Source organism: Genypterus blacodes, unplaced genomic scaffold (assembly GCF_046128005.1).
Source record: "Genypterus blacodes isolate CSIRO-AG114 ecotype Tasmania unplaced genomic scaffold, CSIRO-AGI_Gbla_v1 ptg000128l_1, whole genome shotgun sequence".
In the NCBI taxonomy this organism is placed as follows: Eukaryota; Metazoa; Chordata; class Actinopteri; order Ophidiiformes; family Ophidiidae; genus Genypterus; species Genypterus blacodes.
Genome location: NW_027466930.1, coordinates 1,853,636 through 1,874,496, shown reverse-complemented (window position 1 = coordinate 1,874,496; position 20,861 = coordinate 1,853,636). Strand labels below are relative to the sequence as shown.

Genomic DNA, 20,861 nt, shown 5'->3' with positions numbered 1-20,861 from the left:
ATACATTATGCAAAACGACCTAAGTACTACATAACCACCAACAGTCAACACATCTGTTTCTACCCGCTTAAGTCCAACTGACAGAAATGATCGTTGAGTAAATTCTGTTCAAACCTTTACTTGTTGAGCACTTTATTCGGTCTCAGGATTTTGCATATTCTGAGGCATCTTACATTGCATACGTGTCATCTGAAAGTAGTACCAGTTACAGAAAGTTGTGATATCAGACATGTATGCATTTGTTTCTCAGTTTGTATCGGCAATTTAAAATGTTATGTATATATTTACATCATTAAAGCGAGCATGGGTCTATAAGAAGGCAGCAAGTTCAAAATCTCCAAGATTTGAACAAAACATTCAAAATCTTTGTATTCTGTATGTGCTCAGATAAACAGATACGTTTATTTCAGATCAATCACAGTTCAATCGATTTTCATTGTTTGTGTACCTCATAATGGGACAAAATAAAATAGTAAAGAACAGGCGAAAATCAACAATCATTGTTACCAAATAACCTGTATTTATTTCATAGAGCTAATGAAGTCAGTTATCAACATAATGCCTTGGTACCCACGCCAAAATTTTATATGCCTCCAAAAAAAATAAAAAAATCCATGAGTGCACAATATTGTTAATACAGTGAGTATGGAAAATACAGTCACTCTTACTTACTTGAACTCAAGAGTACAAATCAATAATGACATCCACTTGCTGATTATATCACAAATGACTAATTCTATTGCAACAGATGTAACATGTAACATTCACAATGTTGTTAGCTTATGGCATGTTAAACTTGTTCAGTGAATGATCTCCCATATCAAAGACTATCAGGTTGGCATACATATTTTCTGAAAAGGCAGTAGCTTGGTGTTCATTTCTAGCAGTAGAGACTATTTAAAAAAAGCATTTGTTATATCTGAGCCTAATAGTAAACAATTGTGTCTATATCGTAATTGTAAATATCTGACATTTAGACAACAATGGAAGAATAAAAAGGATTCAGTAAAATTCCAAGTTGTCTGACTTGTGGAAGGCAGAGTAGTGTCATTTCATTCAAAAACTACATATAAAGAAATAAAATCATCTGGGAAACATTTGAAACTTGGAAAAAAAAAAAGAGAGTGAACCCAGTCAAAAGTTTTGACAGGGTCAAGCCTGACAATTGAGCCCTCACTTCTTGCAGGTGTAGCATTGTCAAGCAGTCCTGTGTCCACGTCATTACTGCTACTTGGGCATTCCTCTCCATGAATTTGCTTGTAACATTATTGTTTTAAAAAAAATGGATTCTGGCTGCTGCAGCCAGAGTTCAATATCCCCTCCCACAGCAAGTGTAAACAGTTCAGCCATTAAGACCACTTTAAATTATAAATCACTGAGGGGGGGAAAAGACTTACAAAATAAATGTTTTTGAAAAAGTTTGGAAAAAAAATTTTCTGAGCTCCCATCAATTCATCATTAGGACACAGAGGAGATGGGATTGAGGGGAGAACCCATTTGTGTTAGAACCTTATCCAACCACTGGAGGGGTCCATGGAGGTGCACTTCAATCCAGCAGGGGGTGCTAGTGACGTCCTGTCGGTGGTACTCGGCTCCCCAGCCCTGTGAAGAGGCAAAACAAATGACAGGCCATTGAGACTGATGAAGATGACGACGGTAACAAATCTTCAGTTACAAGTGAGTGATGCATTTCAATGGCAAGTGTTAATTTGTTTTAATCCATTTCAGTACGTTTATCTTGAACTAACTTACCTTAACAAAGCTCATTCTGATGGTACACATCTTGGTAAGCTCATAGACGGCCTCAAAGCCATGGTTGACTGATTGAGCCAGAAGCTGCGCAAACTCCTGATTATTGAAGATCTTAAGGCTACAGCCACTAGGGATCTTGCAGACTGTGGTGGGGTGGAAGCCGTGGTGGTAATTGCAGTTACGGCTCTGGACAAAGATGCTGGTGTCACTGAGGCACTCTGCATACACCTCACCACCCACATAGTACAGATGCACTCCTGGATAAGAACAGAGAGACAGTTGATAAATGCTGTGATTGCAAATGATGAAAATTTTGCTGAATGCTAAAGAAGTGTTTGAAAAATTGGAGACTGAATGCCTGAAAAAAGTTTGAATGATTTCTGTGCATAAAAGTATGAAGCAGCTGAATTTTGAGTGTGAAGCTCTCAGGCAATCAGCTTCAACTTGCACTGCAACTTCAACTTCAACTGCACTCTAACATGATGCAATACACACACACACACACATAGGGAAGGCTGAGAAATCTTTAAATGATGAAGTATTTCAAACTTGCGACAGCCGAAAAACCTACAGAAGAACAACACATATTGCAATTAGTCCCACCTTTGCCGATGTGTCGTCGGGTGTGCTCGATTGTTGAGTTGCGGTTGACATTGGACAGCAATCCTAGGCAGAAGCGGTTCTTGTTGTTGGAAGGGTCAGTGAAGCCATCTACAAGCACACTTGTTGACGAGGCATGGTAAGCCTCACCCACACGATTGTTGAGTTCATAGTACACAATAGAGCACCAGTGGCTCGGCTCTTCATACTCCACGGGTTGCACATCTGGGAAATGACCAAATAGGGCAAGATAAGAGCAAAGAAACATTTTGGGGAAATAAATGATGAAAAACTATTGACAGAGCTCACAGCCCTGACCAATCAGCAAACACATATGTCAAATGTGTCAAATTTTGGCTAGCTTCCCTTAATGCAATGCAAACCAAAGGTCAGATTCTAGTGCAGACTCCAGGTGTGAAAACAGTCTATAAGTTACTGAATAGTAACATGCAGTCAACAACAGTGAGCAGTGCTGCTGTGGATCAATACAAATTGACTTGTCTAATCACCACTGAAATGTTCACATGTATAATAGAATTTATGTATCCGATTTTATGTCCTGATGAATATAGAAATTGAATATGCTTCAATGCTTTTCTGAGGATGATTTTTGGCAACCGCGGTTTCAATATGTCACTTTAAACACAAAAATGTCAATGGGACGCGGTCTAACATGTAGAGCTCACCTCCTCTGGGCATGTTCTGAGGCACTAAGCTGCTACTGGTTTCCATGGACTGGCTCTCCTGGCCCAGCTGCTCATCAGGGGGCATGTATGCGGGGGGTGGGGTGTCAGCTGAGAAATCAAGAGAGCAGTTATTGAGGATGAGGCCAGTTGTTGCTGCTGGCAAATGGTCCACACACACACACATACACACACACACACACACACACACACACACACACTTCCCAAGACTGGAACAATCATCACAGGATCTGTACACCGGAAATGGTGTCAGATTTCACGTATCCCTTACTTGCTAAGCGACATGGTAAACCAACCATTCCCGACAGAGATGCAATATGAGCTTTCCAACCCTGTATTGAGGGACTCAGGGAAAAGAGCACCTACTTAAGTGGCATTGAGATAATTAGGTGATCACGATTCCTAATTTTATGACTACAATCGGGGCTTTTCAGCCCAATTAGCTGTGCTTCAACCTCTAATTGCTGTTAAGACTTTTTTCTGCCTGACTGCAGACACCAGATGTGTGTGCACGTGCAGATTTGGACAAGAAGAAAATGCAGAAGCAGCCGCCAAGTACACACAGTCACATCCACACGAAAACACAAAATTAGATAAGGGACTGTTGGACAGGCCAGGCATTCTTGGTTCAGTGCTGTGTGTTCACTTAAATAGAAATGTTTTGTGTTCAAAACACTAAAAATAAACACAAGGAGAAAGGTTGTCCTATCCACTGTATTCACCCATTGTTCTGCATAATTTGCTTTTAAATTGAATCATAATGTCAGCATGCCTCACTGTGGGCAGCAAGACGGGTAAGATAAAGAAAAGCCCAGTAGGTTGGACTCCTGCTGAGGCGTATGAACACGTATGCATGTTTATGGTTTACCTGGGAGCTGGAATGGACTGGAGGGCCCCGAGCTGGCAGGCGAGTTAGGGTAAGTACCACTGCTGGCTGGAGATGGGGGGTAAGGAGAATTGGGCGAGATGGGAAAGGAACCGCCGCCGCCGCCGCCGCCGCCGCCCCCTCCACCACCGCCGCCTCCACCACCGGTGCTGCTTCCACTGTGCGGTTGCTGGAAGGACTCTGGAAAGGTGGCGTTCAGGGGCATGTGTGGCTCATTGTGGGTGAGGTTGCGAAACTGCACCAGTAAGCTGTGTTGGGGGTTGAACTCGCTGTGCCGTGGCACCAGGACGGGAGGCAGCACTGGATGCAGACACAGAAGACAACGGAGGGGAGGGAAGATGATGGTTTAGTGTTAAAGAGAGACAGTCAAGGAGAGAAAAGCAACTATTAAAACTGAAAACTAACTTCAGAATATGGTAAGAGACAAAGAGTGGTTCTCTTTGGTAAGCACGTCATTTCCATCGACAAACAAGGAACGCCAACTTAACTACTGCAGGGCTAAAGAATGCATCATTTCCTTTTAAACAAGTATAGTAATTATTTCTTAATTTGACAAGCGATAGCTTTCCTTCATGTTATCAACACTGCAATCAGCTAATGGCCTATTACGCCCAATTTTGAAGTAATTTTGATGAATATGGCCTCCATCGTTAAGAGATGGGTAAATTATTCGCACTAAGGGAAAAAGTGCAATCTTATTTGGAGGGCTCATTCCAGCACAACACTGAAGCCGCCTTAGACCTTGGTTCAGATACAACCACAGACGTCACTCATATTTATTTTCAATTTTGTCAACAGGATAGTGTGTGTGTTCCCCCAGCCTTGACTTAAACCTACTGGCTTTAAGCGCCGCGTCTCCAAGGCTGTCCCGCTACAACTACCCAGAGAGCATTGCTTTAAATGATATGACACAAAGTCTCTCCTGACCGACACGTGATCCCTCGCCTTGAACGGGTCAATACGGACCTGACAATCCAAAGCAGGCTCGTCTCAGAGGCTCTGCCCGGGCCAGAATCAGGCCCGCCCCATTAGGGTCATCGTTTAGAGTGTATTTAATGTAAGGTTTGAGTGACAGAAAGAAAGACCGTGGGTGGTGGTGGGAAAGTGGTGGAGTTCAGTCGGAGTGGTTTATGCATTTAGCAAGGCACTCTCTGATGCCACACCCCAACTGGAGTGCCTGAGCCATATAATCTAATAAGACTCCAAAAGAGCTAGTGATATTGATTTTCTGTGAAATGGAGGGGGTGGGTGGAACAGTGCTGTATGATGACAGCCTCCTGACCTTTGTGGATTTGTTTACAAGCTCCATGGTCGATTCTGGGTTCAAGCTAGGATGAGCAGAGTTCCACAGTGCACTGAATTATCTTTCATTTGCTTTTAACCCAGAAAGAAATAAAACCACTGTGTGATACAAACGTTCAAACATTTGCAGAACTGGTTAAGCCATTGCCCAATTAGGTAAATTTGCTTATGAAACACATTTCAGAAGGCAGTTTAAATTGGAAGTAAATGTTCAAGTCAACCTATCTGACAGGTGAACAAAACATGCAGCAGTATGGGAGAGGAAGAGTACCTACCAGGACTCTCCACTCGCTTGTAGTGATATGGGTTGATGCAGACCTCCTTCTGTTTGGAGCCAAACGGGTATTCACACACCTCCAGAGGCTTCAGCTCGTGATGTGACTGGAGGTCTGGCCAGCGCCACACACGACAATAGATTACATGTGGCAGGCCTTTCCTGTGGGAAACCTGTAGTCTGCCGTCCAGTGATCTTGGGATGGTAACACACTTACTGGGCTGCCCAGGGCAGCTCAGGGCTTTCTCCAGGTCCTCCATGGCACCCTTCTTCTTCTTCAGCTTTTTAACAAGTGCGTCCACCGCCTTCTCTGCCCATTTCTCCTCCTCATCTCCCTGTTTCCAGCCAAGAAGGCGTTTGACTGCGGGACTTGTGAAAGAGAAAAGACTGGACATGGATGTCATGTTGGAGAATGTAGCGCAGAGAAAAGGGAGGCTCTTTGTGGTGGCTACTCCAGCACAAAGACCGACAACAAGGCTACAAGCAGAGCTCCCTGCCTGAGGATTTTTTTAATCTAGTGTCAGTAGCATAAAATGCTGTGTAAGCATGTGAATATGCTTCCAAGTATGAGAAGCCAGCAGGGATGAGGGGTGGGATAGGGGAGAGGACACTTTAGCCTTGTCTGACCAAGGACAGGAAGTGAGGGGAGGGAGGGGAGTCAGCAAGCAGGACGCAGCTGCTGCTGCTCAGGAAGGGCCCTGCAGCAAGCTGTCCGGAGTTGGGTCACCAGCACTGATGGGGGAGGTGGGGGTACAGTCGAGAGAAGGTGAGATCACGACTGATGTCACACACACTGCAGCAGGTCCCACTGTTGCAAGGTGACAGGTTAGGAAATAAAGATTGGGAGCACTTCTCATCCACTCCCAACTCCTCTGCGTCTTGGCTCACCCACCGATGCAGTCAGTGCTTTAGTCCCCTGGCTTTATGTAGAACAGCTGAAAGAGAGCAGGTATATGTGGAATTTAGCAACACGTTCATTTTTGCTTTAATGCAGTTAAACAGTTTTAAATGCATTTTTAACCTTAACCCAGAATGTGAGCAACACTGCCTTTATCTAGCAGTAGGATTTTTTTCTTCAAATAAGCTATGTGTTCCCTTTGTGGGCATTTCCATAGGGGACTCAATTCTCCATTATCTCCTTGGTGAGGTAATTCATCTTTAAGACAGTAGTGGATATGGAGAGACAAATGTGACACATGTTCAAACAAATGGCACAAAGAACGAGCCAAAAATGTGTCTATCAAAAAACTAAAATTGCTACATATTCCCTTAGGGACGATGGGAGGGGAAAACCCAAACAATTGATTCAGCTATGATTTACTTTTCTATGTATGCCTCTTATTTTCAAATTTGAGGTATAAAATATGTTCACAGGAACGTTCAAACGGGACAAAAACAGAGAAAGCTAAGTGCAATACAGGTATTTGTAAACATCATTAAGCCAAAGTATCAGCTCGTCCTAAAACAAGCTGCAGGTTCAGCTATCTCAGTGCTATCTGGTGATGACCTGCCTGTAAGAATAAACAAGTTAACCTGTTGCTTTATCTCTCTGACCTGCGTTGCACAGTTTATGCTGAAATAACAGAAGTAACACGTCTCTCTTTTGATGTAAAAGAATGCCGATAACACACCAATATAATTCTACAGAATGACATCTCATCCGTGCCAGTTACTGGACAAGTAAGACTCATTATGATGTCACAGCTCTATACAGCTAGAATGATTTCACCATCAGGGCCTTGATGAGTCTTTGTCCTCATCCCAGACCTTCAAAAAGGCGGCCCAAACAGATGTAGACACATGGAGGGCAGTCAGCCTCCAGCAGCTGTTTGGGGGCTCGTGAAAATGGCCCGAACTGAAAAGGATGTGACCACAAAGAACTGCTTCCTCTCTCATCCCATCGCTGCCCCGATCCCTCCCTTTCTGAACACAGCTGTCCAGCAGCACTGCGCCCACTTCCATGGCTCATTGTTCTAAATTCGCATGAAAGCCGTCGGAAACTTCCTTAAAGTAGGACATACGGCCCAACACTAAATTAATCAGCTTGTAACTGTGATGGGTTTTTTTTTTTTTGATGCAACAGACTCCAGCATGTGTTTCCACACAGCCGAATCAGCCAGAGAAACAGATGCAGCTGTGCCTCTGTGACTGCATCAGCAGTGATTCATCAATTCATTTTAGGGGATAAGGAAGGACAAGTAACACATTTCAACATGAAGACACGTCCCACTGCATAAGACAAGTAGAAACACATTGTTAGATCAACACATAAAAGATACTGCTGGTCTCAATGAAGAACCGAAGAAGCCAATTTTTAACAAAATTATCACAACATAAACACTTCACAGTGGGACCTACGCTGAAGGACACCATATTCAGTTTGAGATCATTTAAGAACTTCATTAATCTAAGGAGATGTTAAGGTTCATGCTTTACCACATTGTTCATTTTTTGACAACTTGTGGCGTTAATAGTAAAATATTGGGATCCACACGTCCCTGTAGCATCTCTACATCAGGATCAAAACACTTATATACGGCCCTATGTTGAGGTTTTACAGTGGATCCAGCACCAAAAGTGCTACAGCTGCCAAAATTAACCGATTCTGTGATTTAAGATACACATGAGGTCACTCAACAACAACAACAGCCTCTGCCTGTCCCCCCTGGATCCCTGAACATTAGTGCTGCATGAACATTCGCCTTTATTATGGTTTTCTTTTACTTTTGATACTTCCCTTGACATGTATACATCCCGACTGGCTTGTCATGAACAGATTGTATTACTGCCGCTGGAAATATCCACATACTCATTTAGGACGTCATATACTGCAGTTGCTGTTTACATGTTTGAACAAAGAACTACAACGTTTTTAGTCCAAATCAACAAATAAATGCCACGATCATTACAAGCAAAAACTACCAGAGACGACGCCTCACATAACTGGGTGACAACTTGGTAATGTGACATGATTTCAATCTTTGAAATGGAAGGATTATTTTCCCCACAACATGAAGCCGAGATACACCTCACAGAGCTCAGAGCAAAGCCAACATCCACAGCTCAAACCATCCTTACGAGGTGGAAAAGGAGGGAATCTGAAGAAGAAGACATGTCTCTCCAAACCTCTGATGTTTCGATTAGCTTCATCCCTATTTGGCCTGTTCCCAATCTTAGCAGTCATAACAGCTCTTGTTTTGCGTTAACAAGATATCCAAACCGCGCCAAAACAGAATTTAATAGCACATTATGCTTAAGTATGTTAAAAAGTATGCAGTAGTAAAGCGCTTGCTGACAGACAAGAAGTAGAGAGAGGGAGAGAGAGCAGACAATATGGAAGAACGACTCGATGACTAGTGAGCGAAGCGCCCCTCCACCCAGAGAGAGAAAGGAGATTTGGGAGACGCATCTAACATTACACATTTTCCAAAACAGCTGGAAAAGGCACATACAATTAACAACTTCTTTACGGCGTTAAAAGTAACACGTCAAGAACAACAACACACGGGCGACTTCAAACGCCTCCATGTCCGTAGTGAGCCAAGTATGTAGCTAATGTAGGTGAGGAGAATTGGCTAACTAGCTTAGCTCGCGGACCATACAGCAATTTACATTTGCTTACATTTATCCCGTCGAACAGCTCCTTACGACTCTAACTATACAATTTGGAATGTTTAAAGTTTCCGGCCATGCTTTCAAGTTCGGGACTATTCGTTTGTAAGTCCCAGTGTTCTCCCTCCTGAGTGTCTCCGTGTCTCTCTTCTTCATTCCTCCTCCATTCCACAAACTTTTACAACTTCGCTCAGCTAATGCTAAGTTATGCTAGCTAACTGTTAGCCCAGCCCTCTGAGGGGAAAGTAGCGACCCGAGGTTCCCCTGCTGAAGAAGCTACGAGTAGTTTCAATCCTAACCCCTTTTTAATCGCCATTCTTTACGTTAATCAAGAACGCGCTTAGTCACACACCTTCAGCGGTTGACGGGTGGTACTTCAATCCATTTTCTCGCGGCCACCCGGGCTACAGTTCCTCTTTTCTTCAGGATTGTGAGACTCACTCTCTCTTGGTCTCCGCCGCTCTTGCCCTCCGTCTCCCCGTGCCATGTCCTCCAGAGCCGGAGACAAGTAGACTGAAGAGGCGGAGCGCGTATCCCTCCGCCACACAGACAAAATAGTGCTCGTCTTGGCGTTGATGCCTTTAGTTAGCGACATTTGAACTTTAAAGCTGTGGGCTTTAAAAACAGCGTCTCGTATTTGGTAAAATACTATTTTGAGATAATAAAATAATGGGTTGTTTTCCTAAGATTGAGTCACTATCCTCGCGTACTTACAGGGAATGCTTTGACTTTAAATACTCTTCCTAGTTAGCTCTACGTGATTACAGTCCTACGCCTTAAATCTTTATTAAATTAAAAACAGTTGTAATTGTTGTTTTATACGTTTCTAATGTTTCAGCATAAGAAGTTGGAATTCTTACAGTGGTCGTGATGCGGCTTGTGGAACGTCTCGCAAGTTGATGGCTCCACTCAGTCTGGAGCGCCGCGGCTTTTGTATATTGTAGTCCTTTGTAGTCAATTGTTCGAAGTCTCATCTGTCATCCGCGTCGTCAACTCTAACATGTAATTAATCAAAGAAAATTAGCATTTCAGCCCTATTTTAATGAGAAAAGCCTCTCTCCGACAAGACAAGAGTTCATTCAGCCTTCTTGATTGCGTTAATACATTTCACAGTTTCTGCCACTAGGGGGCGACATACACTCATGCTGTTGGTCTGTCACATGCAGCCTGTGATGTGGTGGTGAATAAAGGTTGCACATACTATGACCTCAACTTGGACATTACAACAGCAGCATCACGAAGATATCATTCATAATCATTGACATACTTAGAACGTAACTAACAAGTTTTACCAGATGGAATTCATACCTGTATACTAAAGACTGGCAATTGACAAATAAATACAGAAAGATAACATAAGGTACCAGCTGAAGTTGTCAATTACAATTAAACACAAAGTGCTACATGCCATTTATATGACATAATGCTGTACCAAAATAAAGTATTGTCTTTGTAAGGAAGAAGTACAGACTGACCATGGAAAACTGGGCATGTATTAGTGTTATATTCCCACTGGTATCTGGTCAACACGTGATCCTTAGCTTCAGGCAAAAAAAAAAAGGAGATAATTTAGGTTCACATTTCTGTTTCTTGCATCATTCTTACTATTCACATATAACCAGCAGATCAACTGCATTGATTCAGTGCCATTTTAATGATATGGTAACATAAGCAGTCGTGAAAATCCTAATGCCATGTTGCCGCAATGCAGCTAAGAATTGATCTAATGAAATATTCACACTACAGATCTAATTCTGGAAATTACACCCAAGACAAAGTATCTTAATGGATTAAACCTCGGCACCACTTAAATAATAATTTACTCACTCCTCCCACATCTTTCTTTCATATTGCAGAAAGATAACTGAAGCTTGGCTATTGGAAAGATAATACAGAAAGGTACAAGCTAAGGTTGTCTGTTGGAATACAGAAGGAGCACAGTGAGGAATCTGACACATTGTCCTTTGAAAAATCAAACAACAATTTAAACATTTGATTGATTTATTTATTGATTTATCAAGTAAAAATGGCAAGCATTTGCTGGTTGAAGCATCTCATACGTGAGGATTTGCTGTTCCAGTTCCATATCATGTAACTTGTATCCTTCACATTTTTAAATTAACTTAATAGATAATAGAAAACACAAACAAACAAAAACCCCAACAATTAGCAGATGATCATCTCTATGGAAATGTTTGTCAGGTATTGGTGACAGTGATTTTCAAATTTCATACTGTAAATGATTAATTCAGTGAACATAATCAATAGGTGACATAACAATAACAATCAATTAATTGCAGCTTGCAATCACAGCAAAACATAATAGTGAGATGGGTTATAAACAATACTCTTTTAAATTATACAAACCCATTTACCTAGAAGTGAATCAACAGTGATGTAGAGTTTCAGCAAACCAGCTCGAGTCGACTCTACAAACTCAAACACTAGTGCACAACGGTCAGATCGGTTTTCTTGTAATACGGAATGTGAAATAAAATCTGCAGACTTCAAACAATATGAACAAACACTATTGTCCCAAGTTAGGCTCAATCCTGTGAAACAAGAACGATATCACAGTAAACAAAAACAAACGTAGGAGTCTTATTTCATGCACACTGGGAACTGCAGACTCTTTGGAGGGAAGCAACGGATCAAACTGGAACAGAACCGTTTGGGCCAGAGAGCTCTGTGGTTTGAATCGGTCATTCTATCCCCTGAACCAGTGATGTCATTATGTGGAGTACACAGCAATCACAAGAACGTTGAACTCTCTTTTGAAAGGATTTATTAATGATATGTTTCTGTATAATCAAAACATTTAACAAAGATTTGTCCCCTTAAAAATCCCACAAACCAAAGAAATGAGCTCTGCTTTATTCTGTCACACCCGCTGAACCGGGGTGAGTTTCATTTCTAGGTGAAGATTGTCTATGGTTATTCTTCACAAATGTTGTAAATAATCCATATTGGTCTCAATAGTAGCCTAATAATTACACCACTAGTATGGAATCATAGCATAAAGTATAGTTATGTATGCAAGTATAGTTGGAGCTGAACAATGTGTAAAAGAGGAAAGAATTTGGGATTTCATGATAATTTTGGTTTCAGATTAATCTTCTAAATTATTTCTCAAGAAAAACAACATTTGCTGTTTACGGCGTATTGAATGCAAGAATTAAAAAATTTCTAAAAATGTTCGCACTTTCCAGGTCCATTGTAAAAGAGAACCATGTGAGGAAAATAATAATAAAAGTTTCAAGAGCAGTCGATCAGCAGATGCTGGAATCTATGGATAAGGCGTTAAAAACACAGAAGTTCTAGAATGACATACTAAGCTAAAATGAAGAGGAGGCTTAGCCTGAGTCATTGTATGTGCTTCTTTGTTTGTGTTGTCCTGTAAAATGTGTTGAATTGTGCATGTTTACAATATATTCGTACTTGTTTTTGAGTCTAGGTGGCATCAAGAAAATTCTGAATACAAATCGTTTAACATTCAGATGAAGAGAAAAAATACAAATGTTCTTTATGCTATCAGGGAGGTGCAGAACTCTTCTTCTGGCTGCTGTGTACAGTAGGAATTGATTGCCATGATGTGTTTTCCTAAAGCCAACGCATATTATCCTGATTTTGGCCATACTGTTGAATTAAATGTAGCACATGGAGAGGTATATTATTAATGTACAGTATACATATAATAGAATGCATTCAATATCAGATTGACCACAACATTTCAGTCGGACATACAGAAGAGTATGTTCATCATCTTTCTCAGAAGGTTTGAGTTGAGTTGAGTTCATTCGTTGCCATGTTGCGATAATTTTACAAAAAACAAAGGGTGTAGCTACAACTACAGTGTGAACAATGTGACTCGTGTCTGCATTAACAAAATGACTGCATTACCAAAAAGTTGCTGACTGCCCGGCCAGTGAAAGTGTTGATTTCTGTTTTAAAGCTTTTCTCATGCGTTTGCAATAGAAGGTTTGAGTTTACAGCAGATTGGCATTGATTCCGTCTTATTTCCTGGGCACTCAAGCAGATGTGAACTGATCTATTCAAAGTTTGAAATCATCATAATTGGTGGACTAATTGAACAAATAAAGGCACTGAAAACATTTTTAAAATGCCATGACACTGTATTGTATCGTAGTGTAGACAAACACTCGCACAGTGGAGTCCCATGAGACAGAAAATGAAGCAATGAAGTAACTTCCGTCTGATGAGACAAAAAGCTGGTGAGCTTTGACATGACGAGGGCACGTGGAACAGATCCTTTGGTGCGGGACACTATCTGTCCTGGGTTTCCAACTTGAGGCCACTGTCTGACGTGTCCTCAGATGGAGTGTCTAGGACGGGATTGACAAACCCTTCGAACTCAGTGTCTGCGTTGTCCTCTGGATGAGTACTCACAAAATCATTCTCCCACTCCAGAGCGTTGGAGTCCTCAGAGGCTGAGGTCGGGCCGCTGTTGATTTGCTTTCCTCCGGGCCTCAAGGCTGCGCGCAGGATGTCCTCCTCTGTCCGAGACCTCTCCCAGGCGGGAAGCGCGCGGTTAATTCCTACACAAGAGAGAATGATCAAAGTCACAACAAGAGAAAAGACACAAACTGGGATGGGAAAGAAAGAGAGAGTTTCCAGACCTCTCTCCTTTATGTTAGATATGAAGAGAAGTTTGTTTAGCTGCTAAGGTGTTATACATGAAACACTCCTTAATAAGTGGAAACCCAACACTAAATAGTAGTAGTCTCTTTAATTTGACAGGAGCTGCAGCATTATGGAACCAGTTTGTTTCCGCATTTGCATAGGACCTTAAATATATGCAATATTACATCATACAGCACAGATGGGCTGCTCTGCTTCCTCCTCCTCCTCCTCCTCTTCACTGCAGTGTCATTGAAAAAATGTAAACAACTTTATCTCGAGAACAACCACAGCTGTTGGAAGGAGGCAGACAAAGAAGCAAAGCAGGTCTCTTGGTGAGATCAAACTACTCAAGAGCAGTCAGAACGTCCCAAGCACCTGTGTTTGATCGGCCATTTGTGACTGATCAAACACAGCCTCATCTGTGCTCATCTGTCTAATCTGAGGAACAGATAGACTCCCACCTTCCTCATCCTCCCACTCCAGATCCAGCGAGGTCCCATCATCATTGGTGGAGCGGGTCTTAGTGGTGAAATCCCAGCTGCACTCTGTGTTGGGAGTCACCACATTCGTGTCGGAGGGCAGCCCTAGGCAACAAACACAGCCTGTTACTGCATGGATGGAACTCATTAACCTCCAATCAGATGTTAACAGTGAATCAGGTGACAGTGTGAAATGTAAACTATCACCCAAAACTACAACTGTGGATAACTCTAAACAATATATAATTATATTTGTTTTTTTTATTTAGTTTCTGTCACTGGCCAAAGTCAAGCATGCACAAGACTAGATATTGTTGACAGGAGTTTGTGGAAAGCAAAATGGAGCTGACAGGCCGGTGAATATTGCATTTACATTCATCAGGCAGACAGAACTATGTCTCCTGTGTTGGCTAATGTTTGCTAATGTTCGCCTATACAACATGATCTGCCTGAGTGGGTCTGGGTTGTGTGTTCATCAGTATATTCTGTGTACTTTTCTGCCCTCTAGTGGCCAGAAAGTTGTAAAGGAATAAAATACACTTCTGGTCACACAAGCGCCTCAAAAACAGTTTGGAGGTAAAAACAGTCCCACTCACTGTTGCTCCTGAAAGCCTCTGATTGAGCTTTTACATTCTGGAGGTAGGCACCAAACTCCTCTCCAGAGGCTTGAGGTCTGAAACAGCCAATCAAAGGCAGAGATGAGAATCAACACAACAATCACAAACATATACAAATACCGCACTCAGCAGGAGCCAGTGTGATGATTGTGACAGGAATGCCTGAACCTAAATCATCAACCACAGCAGTCCCGCTGGGAGAGAAGCTTTGTTAATGTTGCCTCTATGGAGCAGCGAAGGAAAGGGAATCATGAGTTTGTTACAACTAAGTGGGAAAGCAATTAAGGGTTTGGGTTGTGGGATTGCATATCTTGTTGTGCTTGAACATCTGCTCTCCAGCCGACACACAGCACAGCATGGCTGGAGAAACCTCACTGCACGCATCATTAAAGTAATAATTGTATTGAGAACAACAAGAGCAAATATGCAAACCCCCTGTTGCCCCCGACGTCACACCACACCGCATCAACCAGGGGCTGATAGAGTTCCTGATAAATACGACTTATTTAACACATAATTGTCCAGATGCTTCACTGTATCTTCAAACTGAGTTTACTAATGGACTCTCAGAACACACAGCGCTTTAAAGAACATGGTACTATACGTCTACTAAAGCTTCTAGGGGATGTTTGAGCTCCGCAGCTCTACTGGTGTGTGAGGAACTGAAGTGACTCACTTCTTTTGCTGAACTTCCCAACCGGCGCCGTCAGCTTTCCCCCGAATCCTGTGGGCAGGCGGCTGCTGGAATAAGATCACAGTTCAATTTGAGTAAAGGCAGAGACTCCAATTATCTAAATTAATACTTAATAAGTGACCCCCCCTCCCCCCCCTGTTAATAAGAAGTTGTGAGTTCTTAGAAACTTGTTAGTGCAAAAAATAAAGCAATGGCAGAAAAGCAGTGGAATGTGGCACAGGATGGAATAAATGAATCACTGCCACAGCGATGTCATCTGTCTCATCTCAGGTTATGGAGTCACAGGCGTTTACTTACAACACTAATGAAGAGATCATAACGCCGACCTGCTACATCACTGCTGACTACTTAAACAGCACATTAAGTCTCTTCCTTCATCTGTCGGCCGTGTACAATAATGTTGTTTGAAGGAAGGAATCAGCTTGATGAGACGGATACGTTGTTTTGTTTTTGTGCGGACGTGTTGAACACTATTTGGCAAATGAAGTGCTTGCAGTTGTGAGAGGTCAAACTAAAGCAGCACCTTCATGCACCTTTAGGTACATGAAGGTACGTGGCACAAGCTGATCAGAAATGAAGATGAAGATGAGGTGTTGTTATTCAGGCTAACTGTGGTGCTGACACAGAAAACATGCGCCCTGACTGGATGAGAAGAAGAAGAAGAGGGTTAAATGAGGACAAAAAGCAGAGCAAACTTTGGAAATAACAATGTCCCTTTAAGTTAAAGTAGGCCAGGGCCTTGGGAATGCTGGGTAGCTTGAGCACAGGGCCAATAGGTTAGAGGAGAAGTTGTTTAGGCAAGCAGTAAGCAGAAGGGAGCGCTCAGTGCCGCCTCACCTCCGTCAACTTTCGCTCACGTGCCAGCCTGGAAGCCTCACGCTGGGCAGCGTTTCTAGCCTCCTCTTCTAGCCTCAACTTCTCCTCTTGTGCCTCTAACTGAGCAGAAATAACAAAAACCAAACAAACAAAAACACAGAACAGAAATAAATTACAAAACAGAAAACACAATGCAGCAAATGAAAAAAAAAGCAAAGGAAATTGAACTAAATCTAAAATTATAAAAGGAAAACAGTGGTGGCTTGAATCTTTATGACATCACATGTTAATCTAAGCAGGTTCTCAAACTGTAGGTGTGAAATTAGATAAACAAACGTAAGCTACATTCCTCTATTGTTCCCTCTAAAGAAGCTTTTTTGTAATGATCCCTTACCTCAGCTTGGATCTTCTGGTCGATCACGAGCTGTTGGTCAGAGATTGCAGCATAGCGGTGTTCTTTGAGGTGATGGAGCTCATCTTCACTGATGGGCCTGAAGGAGAGAGAAACACGTCAAACTGGCAAGAGAAAATGTTGTATTAACTGAAAGAATACTCTAAACTAATCATCTCCGTTCAATCTGAGACACACCCGTTGGTCACATACCGTGGGCAGGTCTGCGGGCTCTCAGCCTGCAACCAAACAAAGGAGAGCAGTTCACTATACAGCAATGCATTCCAACACAAACACATCTACTACTCTGCTGCACTATTTGTCTGCTTGGCCCCAGACTGGCAGCACTGGAGTCAGTTAATGGAGTTACACCTCCAGAGAAGTGGAATACTGCCAACGTTACAATAAGAGGGTGCACCCATCATTTTCCATCCATCATGGTAAGAGGACGGCTATCAGTGGGAATCTGATGGGTGATGGGTCGAGTGACAGTGAGAAGGATCCTGAGCACAACGCTGCTTTTACTTACACTACACACACCTTCCAAAACAAATAACAGACTCAATATGTCAGAGAGATCAAAGAGAAACGGACGTTTCTCTTAAATCTCTTGACTTTCTTGGATTAACTCATACTAATATAATCAAAGTGACGGTCACACTTACGTCATCGCTTTCCACCAGATTTTCAAACTGGAAAAAAAAAGAAGAAGCCACAATTAGATTAATCAAGCTAAACAACTTTAAAGATGTAAAGAAGGCAAAGCAATCCAGACCTCTATTGTGTAATGTTCCCCTGTGGTGCTGCTCCGGAAATATTTGGACCTGTAAAGAAAACAATAAGAAATAAGAAGAAACAGAGTCAGAAGAGGAGAGCGTGACATCATCCAGACTCACATCCAGCACACGTAATGGCAGTGAGTCACAACAAGGGCCTGTTACCGTGGCAGCCAAACGGGTTGCGGCCATCGTTAATATTATTAGTTACATTTGTGTAAATCTAAATCTCCGGAAGGAAATCAATTGACATAACTGGATGATAGATGAGGGTCAAACCTGAGCGGACACCTTATTTTAATCTATTACATTAAAGCAGTTTGTCCTCTTACATTAATGAGGACGAGATAGAAGACGATCAATTATATTGGCTTATCGTTTTGGGTGATGTCATTAATGTTTCATGCTTTAATGATCCAGTATTTGATGTCTTACTGTCAAGCTGTGGCCTCAGACAAGTTTGTTTGAGTGTCGAGTCGACCTTAACGCCGCCAATCATCAGCTCTAATCTTGTGTTAATGATAAAGATGTTTATCATTTTCCAAGATAAATTCTCAGGGGAGCTTTTTCCACAGAAGTCAAGGAAGATTGCACAAACACAAAGCTTTCTATCCCAGCCTGCTTCACTCCTCTGTATTAACCTGATGTAGTCGTGACAGTGGGGGGGTCACATATGTTTCTGGACCCAGACTGTAGAAGTGACTGAGCTACAGGATGTGGAAGGAAACTTTACCAAAGACACTAAGACTAAATAAAACACCAAATTCGCCTAAAAGCTGGTGACTCTCATTGCGTTATGGACCGGATTAAACACGGATCTGTTGCTGATCTGACAGCAGACAGATCCCAGATGTTGACACTTGGGGTGGGGTCTCTGCTCCCTGGAGCCCAGACAGCCTGTAACAGCTCAGCCACTCGCTTACTGACCGCTTATTATCTTCCAATTACGCAAACACCAGCAGACAAAGTGACAAAGTATTCCTGCCGCATTATGGCTCCAGTTACGGGGCTGAGAAAGCTGTTAGCTGTTAGCAGGAACCGGATCCGACGGCTCGGATGATGCTGCCCCCGGCTAGCTCAACTAGCTCACCTAGCTCACCTAGCTCCCCTAGCTAAGCTTTGTGTCTCACTCACCCGCCGCCTCTCTGGATCCTGCTGGCTTCTTTCCTGAAGAACCCGACGCAGTAGCCCCAGCAGTTACCCATCGCATTGTCAAAGTAATGACTATGATCTCGCTGCCCAGCCGGTGGTCTCCTCCAGGCTGAGGGTGCATGAGAGGAGGCAGAGGAGGCAGATGAGGTAGCTACATCTCTCTGAAGGCTGCTACTTCCTCAAACTACTTCCTCTGCGCCTGCCATGATGGCACCGCGGCCGAGCCTGCTTAACATCGCCCCCTACTGTTCACTGTACGTCAGTTCAGTTATTTAGGTTTATAAATGACAAAAAACTCTGTTTTATTTGACACACAATTTAATACAATATTGGCAACAAAATGTTTGTTGTAAAAACAATACAGCTTTTACGTCAAATCCATTATTCATATATGGATGAACAAGCTGCCTACCCCATTTGTTGATGTTTGTGAACACGTGAAACAACAATAATTCTCTCATGTATTACAAACATTTGACAAAGCTAAAGGAGTAATTGCACTTTGCTCATCACTTCTGTGAACCAGTCACATTAACTCCCCACTAGGGGGCACAGATGGATCACAAAGCTTCTCCCAGTATTGCTCAGAATTTCCTAGATCACCTTGTTCAGCAGAAGAAATGCAGATCTTTCAAAAAGAATGAAAAAAGAAGGTACAGGATGCTAAGATGTGTAGATTTGGAATCTCTGGGTTTTGCAGATAAAGAAGTACTCTGAAATAATGAACTTTCACTCCATGTGAATAACACTGAATCTCCTTAAAACCTGATGTTGTACATTTCCTCCCACAGAAGTAGACATGACCCTGCACATCTCAGCTCAACACACACCCACACACTACTTTTCTACAAGCTTGCTTGTAGGAAATTCCAGTGTCAGATTGTTAAAGTCATGCACACACTCGGGGGAGTGTTGCTCTGACAAAGAGAAAGAGAATCTGACAAAAAATGATGGTGTTGTCTGCAAACTTGATGGAACAGAGAACATAGAGCAAACATAAACATTAGGATTTCTATAATTATACATATTTTCTGATACTTCTAGAATTAATGAGTGGAGAAAATGTGAGTGTTTCGGTTTTGTGCCCCTGTTGTTCTCATTTTGCCGATGTCCCAGCCAGCACTGAGTTTAGATTTCCTCACCTTCATTTATCATGCCAACATGTTCCCATGGAGTGTGGACTTTGCTGGAGAGTTTCTTTATTCTCAGTGCTGCAATGGAACTCATACAGATACAAATATTCAAACAAAGTATTAGAATGAACAAGATGCTTTGGTAGAGTTTAGAGTTTAGAGTTTAGAGATCTATGTATAATTTTCAGGAGATCTTCATGCTTATTGAGAAAAGCTAAATGTGTTTCGGGGCTCATTATCCAGTCTGAAAAAGAGCTGCGTGTCACAATTAATATTAAATATATCTGCACATCTCCAAGGAAGATCTGATGAATCATGAACGTATGGCTGCCCCTCTTTACCTCACCTATCCACTAGAACTGTATGGGGAAAGTTGTAATTGGGGGAAAAGTTTTCTAATCTCTTCTAATGTCTTCTAATGAAATTTGCACCTCAATTTGCTCTTAATAATTGTTTGTTAGGAAAAATGATGAAAGCTGGCAAAGCCTCAGAATGTAATAAGTATTATTCTCAATTGGTTATATTTGGTATTATTAGTCTCCGTTCTTGCTCTTAATATTCAATCCATTTAATTAAACAAAGTGCTGCACTGCGAATTGGGAACTTTGAAAGACATTTGCTAGATTTAGGACACAGAGAAGCATGTCCAATCCCAGTTTACATTGAGTAATTATTTTCTGAATTTCCAGCTTTGCGTAAAAAAACACAGAAACAGAGATATTATTCAAATTATTCAAATCCTTCAAATCCTCGTCTATCAGCACAAGCAGCCAGAGCTCAGAAGGTTCAATTAAAGGTCCCACTGTATTAGCATTTTAATTTTCCTCTCCTCATCCGAATGTTTGATGAAGACTGTTTAAAAAAGGCACAGTTCAAAAATATTTTCAGTTTTTCAAAAGATGATTGACTGCACTGCACTTAGTGTAGATGAGGGGTTGGAATTAAATCTTGCCAAGTCAAGACAAGCAAACCTGTTTAATGTCCTTGGGTAGTTCAGGATGGATGAAAGGTGATTTTGCTCATAAAGTAACT

At 42.0% G+C, this 20,861-nt stretch overlaps 2 protein-coding genes across 4 annotated transcripts; both read right to left on the bottom strand.

Moving 5' to 3' along the window:
• Positions 1–497: 497 nt before the first annotated feature.
• Positions 498–9,644, bottom strand: smad5 (SMAD family member 5). 2 transcript variants are annotated; one of them, XM_076162787.1, is made up of 7 exons: positions 9,483–9,644; positions 5,520–6,453; positions 3,925–4,242; positions 3,039–3,146; positions 2,356–2,577; positions 1,753–2,009; positions 498–1,602 (listed from the first exon to the last, which is right to left on the bottom strand). In XM_076162787.1, exons 2-7 carry the CDS (start codon positions 5,920–5,922, stop codon positions 1,459–1,461), a joined length of 1,452 nt encoding a protein of 483 aa, XP_076018902.1. In that variant the 5' UTR covers positions 5,923–6,453; positions 9,483–9,644; the 3' UTR covers positions 498–1,458. The 2 variants fall into 2 exon arrangements, with proteins under 2 accessions (XP_076018902.1, XP_076018903.1); XM_076162788.1 differs by having other exon boundaries at positions 9,572–9,631.
• Positions 9,645–11,121: 1,477 nt separating this feature from the next.
• Positions 11,122–18,886, bottom strand: ap1ar (adaptor related protein complex 1 associated regulatory protein). 2 transcript variants are annotated; one of them, XM_076162810.1, is made up of 10 exons: positions 18,679–18,886; positions 17,544–17,592; positions 17,434–17,460; positions 16,982–17,007; positions 16,772–16,868; positions 16,399–16,497; positions 15,544–15,608; positions 14,847–14,923; positions 14,233–14,355; positions 11,122–13,686 (listed from the first exon to the last, which is right to left on the bottom strand). In XM_076162810.1, the coding sequence occupies exons 1-10, from the start codon at positions 18,747–18,749 to the stop codon at positions 13,415–13,417; spliced, it is 906 nt and encodes a 301-aa protein (XP_076018925.1). In that variant the 5' UTR covers positions 18,750–18,886; the 3' UTR covers positions 11,122–13,414. The 2 variants fall into 2 exon arrangements, with proteins under 2 accessions (XP_076018925.1, XP_076018926.1); XM_076162811.1 differs by having other exon boundaries at positions 15,544–15,605.
• Between the last annotated feature and the right edge of the window lie 1,975 nt (positions 18,887–20,861).